Source organism: Pseudopipra pipra, chromosome 5, assembly GCF_036250125.1.
Source record: "Pseudopipra pipra isolate bDixPip1 chromosome 5, bDixPip1.hap1, whole genome shotgun sequence".
NCBI classification, from domain to species: Eukaryota; Metazoa; Chordata; class Aves; order Passeriformes; family Pipridae; genus Pseudopipra; species Pseudopipra pipra.
In genome coordinates, this window is record NC_087553.1 from 63405347 (window position 1) to 63421261 (window position 15915).

The 15915-nt window shown below is 41.1% G+C and overlaps 2 protein-coding genes across 14 annotated transcripts in view; one reads left to right on the forward strand and one right to left on the reverse strand.

Moving 5' to 3' along the window:
• CCDC146 (coiled-coil domain containing 146) overlaps positions 1 to 10344 on the forward strand; it is a 69835-nt gene extending 59491 nt beyond the window's left edge. For all 8 annotated transcript variants that reach the window (XM_064656398.1, XM_064656396.1, XM_064656402.1 and 5 more), the window contains 4 exons: positions 5484 to 5612; positions 7095 to 7232; positions 8591 to 8839; positions 9818 to 10344. In XM_064656398.1, coding sequence (XP_064512468.1) covers positions 5484 to 5612; positions 7095 to 7232; positions 8591 to 8839; positions 9818 to 10036 — 735 coding nt within the window. In that variant the 3' untranslated portion in view covers positions 10037 to 10344. The remainder of the gene's footprint in view (positions 1 to 5483; positions 5613 to 7094; positions 7233 to 8590; positions 8840 to 9817) is intronic.
• GSAP (gamma-secretase activating protein) overlaps positions 7907 to 15915 on the reverse strand; it is a 46646-nt gene continuing 38637 nt past the window's right edge. For 5 of the 6 annotated variants that reach the window (XM_064656412.1, XM_064656411.1, XM_064656410.1 and 2 more), the window contains 4 exons: positions 15046 to 15107; positions 13054 to 13158; positions 12814 to 12907; positions 7907 to 11770 (listed from right to left, as the gene is read on the reverse strand). In XM_064656412.1, coding sequence (XP_064512482.1) covers positions 11670 to 11770; positions 12814 to 12907; positions 13054 to 13158; positions 15046 to 15107 — 362 coding nt within the window. In that variant the 3' untranslated portion in view covers positions 7907 to 11669. Of the gene's footprint in view, positions 11771 to 12813; positions 12908 to 13053; positions 13188 to 15045; positions 15108 to 15915 lie in introns of those variants that run through there. The other variant, XR_010430924.1, reaches the window with a different exon arrangement.

Sequence of the window (15915 nt, forward strand, 5' to 3'; positions counted from 1 at the left end):
GAGCCTACTCTGGAAACTCTGCAGCCTACAATGATATAATCCACATATATTTTCTGCTACACGAAAACAGTGTAAGTTTTAGTTCCAGTTACAAAATAACATTAAACAACTAACAAACTGCAGTTCTTGGGACATTCTTTCCTTGCGTTCTGAAAGGGCTCATTTACTTTTGACCTTATCTGCAGATGGTAATTTTCCCCATACATACTCCATTAGTGCCTGCACAAAATCATAAATTAGGGTTTACCATTGCCTTTTAAACTTGCATCAATGGGAGCTGTGACTCAGTTTTTAATAGTGCTTGCACTATTCTCTTACTTCTGGCCTTTTGAAGAAATTGTATGCTCTGCTACAAGAATAAAAGGTAGTACAACACCTCATGCAAATCATACCCCAAAGAACTTTACGGGGCCCTTACAGATTTAAACTACGAACAGAGGTGGTATGGAAGAAAAAAACAACCTAAAGGGAAAAAAAGACATTTTCAGGTAAGATTTAGAATGAGACTGAGAGTCACTGAGTCAAACACAGTAACAAAATGCAGATGATTTTTGTGAACTGGCAAAGTCAATCATGAAACTTTGCTTTTTCTGTTCTGCACTCTTGCAACTTTCTCCTTTGTGATGATGGTTCATGTGAAGCCTAAAATCACTGTTAAAGGGAGGCTATTGTTGCAGGTGCTTTAAATCTTTTCACAATATTGACATAAAATTAAAAAATAGGAAAATACAATCATGTGATATTACACATGCAGTAGTCTTAATAAATGTTCCCAAGTCAGAGATTTGCCAGTTAACAATGATAAATAATCAGTTATCAGCCTTTAAAATTTAACTAGGTACTGTGATTACTGGATATTACATGGTTCAAACTGGCTGTTAACTCATCCATCTCCTTAGGCTCAGCCATTCCAATATTAATACTCTTACTCCCACTGCCAACAGTTACTATGTCCAGTGAGAAGCAGTTTCAAATTGTTTGGCTTTATCTCCATAATTTAAATAAAAACCATGTCTGAATCTGATTTCTGGTGTTGGTTGCCATATTCAGATTGCTAATTCCTGTACCAATTACAAATTTGAATCCATGTTGAAATCCAATTTGGCTTCTGTTCAGTTATCATGGTCAAAGGATCTCATGATAATGATCATTTGGACGAGACATTGACTTGATGATGTAGTGAATACAGCTTTAAATCACTGGTCTTCAGCCCTCTGACAGGGTAATAGGAGCTCATTTTGGTCTGTGATTTGTCTGTTTTTCAGTGTAGATAATTATAAATGTTCAGAGGTAGGCTCTGTGCACCACAGGGCTATGAAACCCTGATTTCTATCAGAGTCCCTTAGACCTCCTCTAATGCAGACTGTAAATCTCATTTCTGAGTTCTCCTCTTTATTTCTCCATTCTGTTGTGACCTTGTGTAGGAGCCAGTCCCTAACCTTAACTGCATGTTAGGAGCCCACAAATGATGTAGATAAGTGAACAAGGTCTCTTTATTAATGGAAAGAATTGTGTGTCTTTGCCTCCAGAGGGAAATCCTGATAACCTTATGTAGGGAGCACAATATTTCTCCAGGAGGTCTTTATGCTCAAGGCACCTACCTCTGCCCATCAATGGAATGGGAAACTTTGACTCATATAAGAAGGAAGAAATTCTTTACAGAAAGGGTGATTAGATATTGGAATGGGCTGCCCAGGGAGGTGGTGGACTCACCATCCCTGCAGGTGTTTAAGGACAGACGACATGACGGTGCCATGGTCTACTTGACATGGTGGTGTTCAGACACAGCTTGGACTCAATAACCTCAGAGGTTTTTCCAACCTAATTGATTTTGTGATTCTGTGATTCTCTAAAAGTCATCTACAATTTAAATAAAATTTAGACCATCTGAAATGGGCAGGCTGAATCCTCTGTCTGTGCCTCTTAAATTTTCTCCTTCCCTTTTCCTACCCTTCCTGTCTCCTTCAGTCTTAAGCAACATCAGATCTCCTTGAAGCAAGTGCTAGTAACATGGACTAGGTATTTCGTTACTACAAATGTAAAGAATTAAAATCAGAAATATTTACAGGCTGCAGAAACTGACCCATAATCTCAGCAGCTGGGAAGGTGAAAAGCACAGATCAGGGCTGGGTGCCAATTCAGCAAGAACAAACACTTCATCTGAGCAGCTTCATATTCCACGTGAGCTGCTTAATCATCCAAGTAATGTATGTTCCGCTTGTAGACTTTTCATCAGAAGCTGCCTATTTCCACAAAAGAGTGAAACATCAGTGAATAGTTTAGCCAAAAAACCCCCTTCTCTGAAGCAAGACCAGACCTCTTCTAAACAAGTGCTAGTAACATGGACTAGGTAGGTTTCTTACTATCAATATAAAGATTTAAAAATAGAAATATTTACAGGTACTTCCTTTATCTGACACAAAAAATGTACCTGGTGAGTTTGTAAGGTGATTTTCTCTGGGCATAAAACTATGTAACTTTTAATTGGGACTGCACATCAAGGGGCTGTTCCTGCTGCTTGAAGTGACCCATAAAAACTAATCTGCCTTCATGCATCAGTGAGAAATACTTAGCATCAACCATTAATTAGTCCAACATCTAGACCTGCTGAGCTGTCATGGTGCTGTAGATGGGACTTTCATGCCTCAGAGTTCAGCTAATGTACAAGGACTGTCAGTTTATTTGAGGCATTTGGCAACAACATTTGTCCAGGTTTTAATGCAATCCCATGAAAATCTCCAGGCTACATCACCACAGGCATAAAATAATGGGACTAATAGACAGATAAAGAGTTTATCTGCTACCTGCTCCTATGCCAGCATCAGATTGCCTGTCATTCCTGAAGCGGCTAAGCTGTGCTTTCAAGCCACCACTGGGAAACCTGTTTCCCCAGCAAGTTATCCCAGTTCTTCCTTAACAGTGGAAAGATTTTCTTGACCTTTAGCCTGGATCTTTCTTTCTGCAGTGTAAGAATATTGATTTGTATTCTGTACATCAGGGACATGACAAGCAGACCATTCTTTTCCTTTCTGCAACATTTCCTGTTACTAGAACATCCTTTTGCTAGGCTACACAGCCTTGTTTCTTTCAATCAGCCCTTATAGATTTTCTTAGATCACTATTTTTCTACATTTCTTTTATTTTTGGCAATATGGTCTTTATTTGTCCTGAGGTACAGTGTGTAGTGGCTGAGAGTGAAAGGATTCATTCAGGCATCTTGCAAGTTCCATTCCTGCTTATGTGTCCAGGTATGATGGCAGCTTTTCTTGACACGACAGAGATTCTTCCTCACGTAAATGTATGTAACAACCAGACCTATTTTTAAAAAAGGGCATCCAACCAGTTGACCTTGATTCTGTGTTTGTACAGGCAACTTTTCCTGCCTACATGTAGCAACTTGCATTTTTTATTTAATATTTTCTTTTTAGTTCAGACCTTTTTTCAGACTAAGGTGATTTTGAATTTGAATCTTCTCCAAAAAATACTTGCAGTCTCTGTGAGCTTAACCTTATACTGCCGATGAGGTATTTACCGTATATTTTCATCAAGAACCCATTTCCTTTGCTTGTTTATGAGAATCACATATGAGACAATATTGAAGCTATATAAAAATCAAGATGTATCAATATGATACCTACTATTTGTCATCCATACACTTGTGAAATCATCATAATAGGACATCGATCTGGTTTGACACGACTCAACACACCTCTCTTGGCTGTTATTCCTGCCCTTTTTCTTTTCTTGACACCAACAAAGGAGACTTAATGATGTGTTCCAGATTGATTCTTCAGAAAGTGAAGGCAAGTTATCTGTGGTTCCATAGCTCCTTTTCCCCTCACTTTTGAAAATAAGTCTGATATTTGCCCTTTCCTAGTGCTGTACATACCTCACCTACTGTCTCTGAGATGTCAAAAATAAGCGCTGGATGTCCACTTTTTCAGACCAGTCTAGGCATATGTTCCCTCTTGTGTGGGCATCCTTCAACCATCCCTCCTGACAGATTACGATCCAACATAGAAAAGCTGCTCTTCTAGAGCCTTTTTCTATACCCTGTATCAAATCCACTCCAAGAAAGGAAGGATATTTTTTTCATTTTAAGACTTAGAGTCTTTTAGAACTCAGATAAAGTCTTGCATCTGATCACTTCGAATTCATATTGCATTTGAAAGCGAGCCTAGTATTTAGATTTAACATGAAACTTTTTATGGATTTTTTTAATGGATTTTTGGACAGTGGTTTTGTTGCAATAATCCTTCTCTAAATTAACTATTCAGTCCTGCAAAATTTTCCTGCCCTAATCTCATTAAGGTACCACTGTCTTCAAAAAGGTATTTTCCCCTGAGTTAGTGGATGAGAAATTTGGCCCCAGATAAGAAAGATCACTGGAAGCATAGCTGCATCCTGCTGTGCTAGCCCTACTTTTGCATTCTTCTACTCTGTGTATTTTTGGACTTGAGTTTTAGTTGTTTATAATTAAAATATATCTTTCAGTACATTAGTTATGTGCTAAATCATGGTTTGCTGAGGAAATTGTTCATTACAGTCATTCAAAGTTTTTACCTGCTTTTAGACAAAGTGTACAGGAATGAGCTGTGTGGTACTTTTTTACTAGAAAAATTGTTCTGGTACTGTTCCGTTGACATCTGAGAAGTCCTGTAAGTTTTCCCTTTTCTAGTTAAATATGACTTGTTAAATTCCAGGAACAAACCCCATCCCAGCAACATCTAAACATTTACTTTATATTCTGGTGACTGTTCATAACTTTGAGAGCCAGTGACCACTTATTTCCTTAATCAATCAGCAGCTGCAGTGGATGGTTAACATTTATACCTGAGTAGTGTTATGTCAGTGCTAATAGCTCAAGGTCGCAGTGACAACTCACTGACAGATGGCCAGCTGCTTATCAGAGCACATGACCCCACCATTGTCAGTCTTGCAAGTCCAAACATGAAAAAATGGCCCCAGTCACTCCTTCAGCGAGGATTTACGTGGAGCCTGGATGTCCACCTAGCATATTCTGGGAAGTGTTATTCCATGGGAAGGTCTCACATCAGAAAGGTCAGGGAACACCTGCCTCTATGAGTCCCTGGGGTACCACATTGCTCAGTGTCACCGCTGAGTCACTTCAGGACATGTGCCTGGGAACTCAGTGTAGAAAACTTGGATGCCTGTAGGGATGAGACCTTCAGCACTAACCCGTGGGGAAGCAGGACTTTCTATTGTATTACTGAGGATAAAAAAACCGTAGCCTGAGGACCTCAGGTGGAACTCAATTTCTGTCAGACAGCAGGGTTTCCTCCATTCTGCACCTGTCACACTGCAGTTCCCTTTTAAAATAAAAATTTAAAAGGGCTCATCATTTTCTGTGTTACCCTCCCTCCTTCCTAGAACAAGGAAACTTGTCTGTTGAAGTCTATGGACCAAGGTATGGGGATGAGTTTGGTGGGAACAAATAACTATTGTGGCTTTTTGTTTCTTAGTATTCCCAGTGCAGGGAAAAGATTAAACAGCTGGAGAAAATTTTTGATGATGCCACAAATGAAAGCAGAAGGCATGAAATGGGAGGGAAGGACCCATCTGCACCTGAACTGCTAAAAAAGATTGAACAGGTAACATCACTTCTCACATCATAAGCTACCCTGCTGTGCTTGACCGCTTTTATAAAATGCAAATTGTGTCTTTTATTTTTAAAATAAACTTTCTGTAAGAGGAATTTAAATAATTATGATTGGCTATTGTGAACTCCGGCCTAGTGTCTGCTTTTCAGGTCAACTGGATGTGGGGCATTTTGACTTCTTCCAGCAGAGGCTGGGGAGGGGGAGCTCTGTGAGGTACACCTGGCTCTACTGCATCCTCTGCTAACCAGTCCATTCGCACTATTGGCACTTCAGTGCACACCCACCTCACTAAGGAAAGCAGCAGAGGGAGATAAATGCAGAACAATAAACTGCTAACAGTTGTCAGTCTTTGGCAACTGGACATGAGCTGTTCCACCAGGACACACAGGCTGTGAGTGGGAGGCAGACCTGCCACCCTCTTAACAGAGTGTGCCTGTGTGACACAGAATCAAACACCCCACCTTGTCAGGGCTGGGCTCTACTGCTCTGCTTCCCTGCTGAACAGGGAGCCACCAAACAGGTGGAAACAGCAGCCAGGCCAGCCCAGGAGCTGCAGTGCTGGGGACTGCCCTGAGAGACTTCGGAGGGAAGCATTAGGTTCAATCAAAAGCCAATTTCAGAGCCCTCTATATGAGGCAGGGAAGAAGGTAAAGGAATGGAATGAGCAGACATGGCATTTTCTTATATATTTTTGTCTGTTCCATTTATAGAGACACAAAACTCCTCCCACTGTGTTTAGTGTTGGGGTGATTCACACAGGGCTGTGAAGGTGTTCGGGCAGCAGCAGCAAAGTCAGAGCAGCACACACTCATGTCCTTTTGAAATCGAGTTTGTAAGGACATACCCTGAACACTGCTGCTTGTATTACATGAGCTTTTTGCCTTACTGTCCCATATTCTTTGACTGGAGGGAGCTCTGTGTACCCAAGCAGGCCACAACACAGCCTGCTCTCACCAGCCTGCACATTAAAAAGCAGGGCTTCTTGGACCCATGATAAGTTTAAACACCTATTTCAATCTCCTTGGGAATTAAAGTCATTGTAGTTGTATTTGTTTTGTTAGTTTATGGAGCCCATACTTTTTTTTTTAGCATCAGGAGGGAAAAGGTGTACAAAGCAAGAACTGAAACCTTCCCGTTATGGTGTGACTCAAGGAACCAGAACATTAAAAAAAGATCACTAGAAAAAACCCCCATTGCTTTCAAAAAAAGCATAACAAGGCAGTAACAATAGTGTAAGCCCTACCCCAAAAAGGGCCCTGTCTGATATAGAAGAATTGTATGACTGACAGTAACCAACTGAGCCAACTTGGGCCTGATACTTGGCAGAGAGGGTGAAAATTTTGAGAAAACTGATAGTGAAAGTGTTTGGGGTTTTTTGGAGTTACTTCAGCAGCTCAAAGTAATCAAAGAACACCTTGTGCTGCACCTTCCCCTATCATTTCCTTACAACCTGTGTCCTCCTCCTTGCTGCAGCTGGAAGCAGAGCTGCTGCAAAAGGAGCAGAAGTTGATGCAGAAGGAATTTCTTTGCGAGTCCCTTTCCGAAATGACGGACAGAATCCGTGCCGAGGCAGAGAACCGGAAGCAGGACATGCTGCTGTTCGCTAGAAGGGTAAGGAGTGCACTGCACACTCTGCTTGAAAACCTATACAGAATGAAATAATATCTAGGCAAGAGGTGATTCACTTGCAAATTACAAAAGTGGTTGGAAACGTTGATAGGCAAGTCATAAGCTATTCTTCAGAAATTATAAACATGCATAGTAGCAATAATATAGATAATATAAAAACCACTAGGCAAATGCACTTTCTCTCAAAAAGAAAATTACACCATAATTGGTACCTTTCACAAAAATATAGGATTAGTTCTTTCTGAAGTAGATGCTTAGAAACTTTGTAGAATCCTCCTTTTGCGCGTGTACTTAACAACAAACATGTCAAAGGCTAAAAAGATATAAAGAAAGGCCAGGTAAATTCTACTCCAACATACACTGAGATGAACTTGGTACCTGGCTCAAAGTTCCTTTGCTATTTAGGTAGGGAGAATCACACAGGAAACATCATTTTCAATAGTTATTTTTATACAATGACAGCTATTTCCTTTTAACTGCCAGTAATATTGTTTGTGAAAGACCAAAAATGCTCCCAGCTCCCAAGTTCCTAATGAAAAAGCTGCAAATAGATCAGAGCTGAGGGAAAGGCAGAAAAAAAATGCTAAGTAATTAATGCAAAACAAGGCCAGCATTGATTTCTTTTGTTAGGTGTTAGGTTTGGCAGGCAGAAAGGCTTAAAACGAAACAGATTTTTATTATCAATCTTTCATTTTCCACAGACAGAGAAATATCCTGGTCATGTGTTTGTGAAATGATGGCCATGGGCTAATAAACTACTGTAACAATGGCAGCATGCCAAAAGTTACATTCACAAGTACTCTGACTCTCCCAATTCCCTATTAGTCACTTAAAGAGTATTTTAAGTTTTCTTGGGTTTTTTTAAACCACTCCAGTCAGACTCAAGGATTCCTGTCACATTCCTTTTCAGCTGTGTCCCTTGTGAGGATAATGCCACAACCCACAGCCCCTCTGCACCTGCATTATCACTAAATTATCTTATAAGAGTTGGCCTTATTTCACCTTTATTACAAAGTTAACCATGCATAAACTCAAAGAGAATTGGGGTCCTGGGCCTTTGAGGGCAGGGGGAATATTGCTGTCCAGCTGAAAAGGGCAAGAGGCAATGACAAATGTGCTTTTCTGTGTCTCATATTGGAGTAAATCTGACTTCTTGAGCTGCCAATTTCTGTGGTTCCAAGTGCTTACAGAAATGAAGTAATTTTCAAGTATGTTCCATACATATTTAAAACCTTGTCAAGTTGAACTTGTTTTCAGACACCTAATGCTGACCTAAGTGTCATGCCCAGTAAGTGCCTAAAAGGAAACCCTAACTACAATGCAGCTGTTTTGAATTTCAGATAAGTGAACTGCAGAGGAAGATAAAGGACAAAACCAAGGAGAGGAGGGCTCTTATTGCAGAGTTGACCATGAGGCAATCACTTGTCGTTCAACTTCAGCAGGAAATGAGAGAAAAAGAACAATTTGTGATGACTGCTTCATGGAGGATAAGTCAAGGTCTCCCCCCTCCTAAGGAAACAGAAAAGGAATGGTTGAAGATCCTAGGCAGTGACAAGACACACAAAGCAGCAGCTGAAGACAGAGCTGAAGTAAGTTTTTGTCACGCGTTGCAATTCGGTGTTCAGACCCATCCCTTCACTACTCTTAACTGTTCTTTCCAAAAGAGCTGTGCTGGCTCCACGTGGAGCTGCTCACCGGCAAACATGAAGCTCCAGGAGCTGCTGCAGATCATGGTACAGACAGAGACAACTCCTAAAGTGTGTTTGTGGAGCTTTAGTCTGGCAACACCGCTTAGAGCGGGTTATTCAGTCTTTAGGAGATCATATACTAAAAATGTCACCTTGGATTATTAAAGTAGTTTGTGTGACCATGTTGTGGCTGATGGGTGAGGCAGTGGAATACTGCTTTCCACTGGATTTCAAGGTAAAGCTGCAAAAGGTGGGGTGTGGTATTCAGGAGAAATAAGTTTAGCATCTCCCACATAACGGATGCAATGAGCACCAGATCAGAAGCAGCAAGAAATCAGATTGCTCAGCAAGACACTGAGGATAGGCAGGGCAGCACATCAAATAGTCCTTCAAACCCTACCCTGCTGGATGCTGCCTCTGTCCTTGAGACAGTCAGTGATCCCAGAGCAGAGAGCTCCTACAGAATAATAATGGTTTAGAATAAGAATCTTCTCTGTCATTGACCCTTCTCCTCACGCTGTGACTCAGTTTCCTTTCAGTACTGTGCATAAAAGCTTACTGCAGTAACTGTATTCAGGAACAGAATTGTTCCCGAGACGTTCTGTCTACAATTATTATGGCTTTTAAAAGTTCCTCTAATCTGTTTTCTTCACAAATAATGAAAGCATGACAGGCTCAAACTGTCAACTGTTTAAAAGGACAAACTCCCATCTACATGGTCAAAACCTCATGCTTTTAATACCCCTCCAGCTTTCCTGGCTTGCCAAGGATTAGACTAATGGTGTTTCCTTTGTCACAGATTCTGTACATTGGCTCAGGAGAGCACTGGAGTTCCAAAGCACACAATGCCTATGTGATCACACTGTGTTTCTCTGACAGGACCCTACAGAGGAGGAACAAGACGCAGTGCCTGGCCATGCCCACACAACAGCCCAACAATGCCCAACCACCTCTATCCCAGATGAGAAACAGAGTCCCCCATTCCCAAGGCCCCATGGTGCTGTGGCTCCTCTCAGACCAAGTGAATCCAGTTCAGATCGGAGACATTTCAGCAAATCTACTGCACAGCCATCTGAAACCTCAACAGACAGCACCTGAAGCAGGAGAAGCCATTCTAGCTGCTGAATCCTAAGGGTCAGAAGCATTTACACTGCACTGAAGGAATGTCTGTTAGTGTTCAGCCAAATTCCATATTGAAAACAAAGTATTTTTTCATGCCAGAAGCACAGTTAACTAGTCGGTGATCCAAAGCCTCTTCTCCCGGTATCCCAAATGGAGTGCAGTATTTTAAAGTGTTAAGAAAAGTTAGTGGTCATCATGCTATGCTTTTTTTTTTTCCAGGTAGAGTTTTATTGCATCTGAGGATATGTTGTAATACATTTCATTAAAAAGAAAAGGCTAGAAAATCTTCTCTTATTAATATAATATGAACAAAGTGGCCACCACTTACACACCAACATGGCTTTCTGCAGTCTAAGGCTGGAGTTTACACTTCCCAGAGAAATTCTAATTATATTGAGAAAAATATTCCTTCTCACTATGCAGTCACTGAGAAAGCTAAAGCTTCCCTGATGGCAAGGACAAGAGAGTGACCATGAACTTGCAGAGTCACTCCCAGGAACCAGATCTTTTTATTTCAGTGGTAAGGAAGAGGAAGCATCAGTGGAAACTACTAAGAGAAAATATCAGAGGTTATTATTCAAAACCTCCAAAATTTATCAAATTGTTAATGAGTTTCTCTAGTTTAATAGGCTGAAATTTTGTAGAGTTGTTGTAAAATCCAATAAAGACTGCAGAAAATCCTGCATGGCAGAACCTGACAATTTTCTCTGCATAGCAAACCACTATTACCATTTTAAATTAATGTCACAGTTCAGAACTTAAAACAAAAGAACAAACAATACTGGCTCAGTAATGTACAAATAAAAGTTAAAAACAAAGGAAAAACAGCCTCCCTAAGCTTCTTTCTGAAGCTGAGGTTTGAACTGTAACACTAGAAGTTGTAAGAAGGAATTATGTAAAACTCTGTCCAAGATACTGCTAAGATAAATTTCAAAAGCTCTGTTTTTATCCTGTATTGCTTACAATATTTTATATATATCTTTAAAAAAACTCAAAACCAACAGACAAAAAACCCACAACAAAATCTTTCACATGCACTTTAAGGAGATGATATTTTGTGTTAATTACAAAACTGAAAATATTACAATGCAGCTCCAGAGGCAGAAGTACCATAAGGTAACTGATGACCACTAAAAGGAAAGAATACATCATTACTGATGCCTGACACAAAACTGATTTGTTATTCTTGCCTGCTTTACATAATCACACCAAGAAATCCTTTTATTAATCTGAGTAAACAGTTACTGGTTCTTCTTTCTGTACAACTGGACTGCCTTTCCCAGGATTGTATTGTTAAAATATGTGCCATTAATACCAATTTTCACAGCATGTTTTGATACCCGCTGTCATTCCACTTACTTGACGACTTCAAAATGAAACCATAGATACATTTCAAACTTGGGTTTGTGTCAAATGCATTTCTCAAGGATTTATCTAGAAGTCAGTAATTTCAACCTTAGTATGTTGGACTCAACATTGTTTTGAGTAGCTCATGTCAGCACCAGCAGCTACCCAAAACTGCAGGTGATTTGGGAAACAACATGGCATTTAAGTGAATACTTTTACACAAGCACCACAGTTCAACAGACTTCTTCAACAGCACAACGTTTCACGAATATTTGAGGCCCAAAAATGTCATAGTGTGCTTGAGTGCCATTTCCTCTACAAATCTTGCATTAACATGGTCTTGTTTTTCATATGGATGCACACCTAGAAAAACATGGTGAGAAAGTATTTACAAAATTTTACATGTTCCTGTACACTTATAATCCTGCAGTCTATTAAACATCTTCATCTACAGTACCAAAAGATAACGGGTAATAGACAGAACTGTGTTTTCATGTACCCAAAATACCTACAGCTTTCAGTGGTGTCCTTTGGATGCTCACCCATGGCAAAAACTGTCCCATTAGTGGGATGTAAGTAAATGATACCCCACACAGGGGGAAGCTAAACCATGTCTGGAGGCTGCTAGGGATTTCCAAACCAATTCTACACTGGAGATCCAAACCAAGATTAAAGCACAATGGCTGTGTTAGTGCTAGTGCATAAGATGGCCTAGGGCCCATGGTCATATATTGCTATATGGTTTAACTCTTTTTTCCTCTCCAAATGGACATATCCATACTTGGACAGTCTCAGTTTAGCCTTCAGGTCCTTATCCTGACTATATTTTGCTTACTGGTACAGGCACAGCTAGTAATCTCTCCCCTAGGCACCTTGCTTGTTCAGCAAAATTCAAAACCTCTGGGTGCTCACGTTCACTGGATGAAGCAAAGACCCTCATCAATGGGAACGGTGCTTCACAAAAATGAACGGCTTGGGCAAGGAAAAATGTCTGGTACTTCAGAATAGCTCTGAATCCAGGGATATGGGTACTCTTTTCTAAGGTGGAAAATCTGATTTTGGCTGCCTCTTAGCTACCACAAGGAACATAAATAAGGACCAAACCTCTCTCTCCCCATTTGAACACACAACAGCTACCACCATGCTGTACACCAAGCACATTTTACTACATGGGTTCTGAAAAATGCAGGTTTGCTGTCTGGATCCACCACAAAGAGGATTTGGATGAAAGGATATGCAGTGAAGAAGTCCCCTGGCACTTCCTATCAGCAGAAAGACAACCAAACCTATGTGTTCAGACATCACTGGAGTTTTAGAACTAAGTTATGTCAATATAGTCAGGATACATCTAAGTGAGCATCAAAGAGTAACGATTGCTGGTCTTCCAAAATACAGAATTAACATACCTTGATTCTCTATCTCTGTCAACATACTCGTCAGGTAGTTCAGTGGCAAAAACTCCACAGGGACTGAGAATCTCTCAGGGATAGACCTGCTGCACTGTAAGGTAGAACACTGCAGGTTAGCTCTCCAAGTTGCACAGTACCAAGTTTCAGTGTTTCATTAGTGTGTTACAGTCTAAAGAAAGCTCAGCAATCTCAACACTGTCAAAGCACAAGATAAAAAAAAGGCCTCTGTGGTCTTACCTGCCTGTTCCCCAGGTTCTCGAGCAAAACTTTAACATATTTCCGTGCAATTAAATTTGCATTTATGGGATGATTCCAAAACTGGCGGACCTTCTGACCAAGAGCCTAGGAAGCAAAAAACAAAACCCAAAAACCTGAGAAGATAAACACAGGACAGTGGAAGCTTAGGAGGAGGAAAAGCAGAAAAAGACCCGAAACAAAATCCAGGCTGTAACACAGATGCTTTGCTTTCCCACACTGATGACAGAAGCCAAGATGTCATCATCTGTAGCCATGGAGCCTTCCTTTCATAGCCAATAACTAAAAGATTTCCATATGTTCCCAAAATGTGGGAAATCAAAACCTCACTGCTCAGTACTCAGCTCAATCCGTCTGTCCCAGTGCCACTGTCCCATTTGGCATGTGTACTTAAATATCAACTGAGGCTTAAAATGACCACTTATCTTTTACTGTGACTGGTTTGTATCTATTCTTTCCCCAAAGAATAATGTAGATACCCCATTCCTCAAGGCTCCATTCAGGACAGGGCTTCCTTTAGGCTCAGTCTCAGGAATCTTACACAAGCCAGATGTCAACAAGGAGATATACTGGGAACGCACTTAAGATCCCATTATTCAGGTCATCATCCTGGAAACTGATAACATTGCCTCACATTCCCAGAGGCAAGAGATTCAAAACTAGGTTTCCCAAAGCTTCCAGTTCTAACCAACAAGCAAAAGAATAGGAACATACTGTGAAATCAGCTCCACTTTCTGATATTTTCCCTATCTAGATCTTCCCCCCTCCCTTTCAGCTGTACTGCAATGCAGACTGCTGTAGGGGTTTATCTGAGTAAATACTGTACAGTTTCAGTGGTGCTTAAATCCTTGCTTCTGATGGAACTGAAGTCATCTACTGAATGTAACCTGCTCAAAATAGTCTGAGTCACCCCAAAGTGACCTTTTTGGCAAACAAACTACTCCCTGCATTTTTTCCCAAAGCTGTAAATAGATACAATAAGGCACTGAGTCTACTGTGTGCAGCCAACAGTACCCGTTCCCTGCAGCTCTCCCAACTCAGCCTCCGTCAGAGCGCGGCTGGAATGGTGTTCCCCACCCACAGGCCAGGGGCTGACCCCAGCTCTCCAGTCCAGGCCCAAAACAAGACACAGAGGACAAAGGACATCCTGTGGAGTTCTCCTCCTCTACCCCTTCTCAAAACTGCTGCCAAATAAAGAAGCCTTTGTTAGAGGAACACCCAAGTGGCACTTCTGGCCATTTGAACTATACGTAACAGCCCATAATGAGCAAACAATGGGCAACTTATGTTGAGAGAAGCCTGGCACTCCCCAAGGGGGATCCCTGGTGTTCCTCTGCCCACTGAGATGTGCTTCCTCTGCAGTCCTGTGGTGTGCACTAAGAGCAAAAGGGGAGAAGTCTATCTCCCATTCTGCTGGAACTTTTTATGAAGCACCAGTTATTAGCTCTAACTAATTACTGTGTAGCTACAGAAGTCACTGATGGGTGAGGCTGAGAGATTTCACTGAGGGGAGACCTTATAACTCAGTTTCCTCCACAGAGCTGTGGTATATCAGATTTCACAGCTTTTACTGTACTGAACAAATTTGATAAAGTGTATAGAAGCAAACGCAGAGGTCACAAGTGAGAAAGGCTCTGTGGATGCTAGAACACCCAAACAAAAACCCGATAAATCCCCTTTAAACCCCACTAAACCCTCATTGCTTTATGCACACAAGTACTCAGCAGAGTCTTGTTGACTCCTGTAGGGTCATGGAGACACTGTAAAAGACTATGGTCAAATCTATAATTTAAGTTATCAGGGTATCCTACAGCCAGGAGCAGCAGATGGAGAAACTGTGGATGTTCAGGTTATATTTGAATCAGGCTCTATTTGAATCACAGCCAAGTCTTCCATTGGCTTGATCCTACACACAAGGAGGAACTTCCTATCAATTCAAAAGTCCCAGAAATTACATCCAAAGTCATTAGTTACCTCAGGAAGCCTCATGACAATACTTAATTTCAGCTTTTCATTCTGTTCAGTGTCATCCAGATCTATAAGAAACAGGCAAAAAAACAAACCAAACAATCAGTAACTGCATAACAAACTTTCAACTGTCATTGAAAATATTCTGAATAAATATCACCTCTGTAATGAATTGAAAATTTCAATTTTCAATGTCATCTGCAAACTCACAGGTGATGCACTTGATCCCCTTGTCCAAACTGCCAACAAAGACATTAACCAGGCCTGGCCCCAATACTGAGCCCTGGGGAACCCCACTGGTGGCCAGCTGCCAGCTGGGTATAACTTCATTCCCCACCACTCTCTGGGCCTGGTTGACCAGACAGTTTTTACCCAGCCTACAGGGCACCTGTCCAGGCCATGAGCAGCCAGTTTCTCCAGGAGAATGATGTGGGAAATGGTGTAAAATATTTTACTAAAGTCGAGGTAGACAATACCTACAGCCTTTCCCTCATCCACTAAGCGTGTCACCAGTCATAGAAGGAGATCAGGTTGGTCAAGCAGCACCTATCTTTCACAAACCTGTGCTGGCTGGGCCTGATCCCCTGGTTGCTCTGCATATGCCTCGTGATAGCATTTGGATTGATCTGCTCCATGACCTTCCCTGGCCCTGAGGTCAGACTGACAGGCCTGTTCCTCTTGTTCCAAACATAATTAAAGCAAAAGCTGAGGACTGGATAGCAGACGAATTTCCTCACACATAGGTGTGCACTTTCATAGTCATACAAATTTCCCAATAAATTCTATTATGACCTTTAGTATTTGCTTTTCTAAGAAGTCCCAAGTGGAAAAGCTATAAACTCTAATTCTCTCCAAACAGATATTTCTTTGTGTACT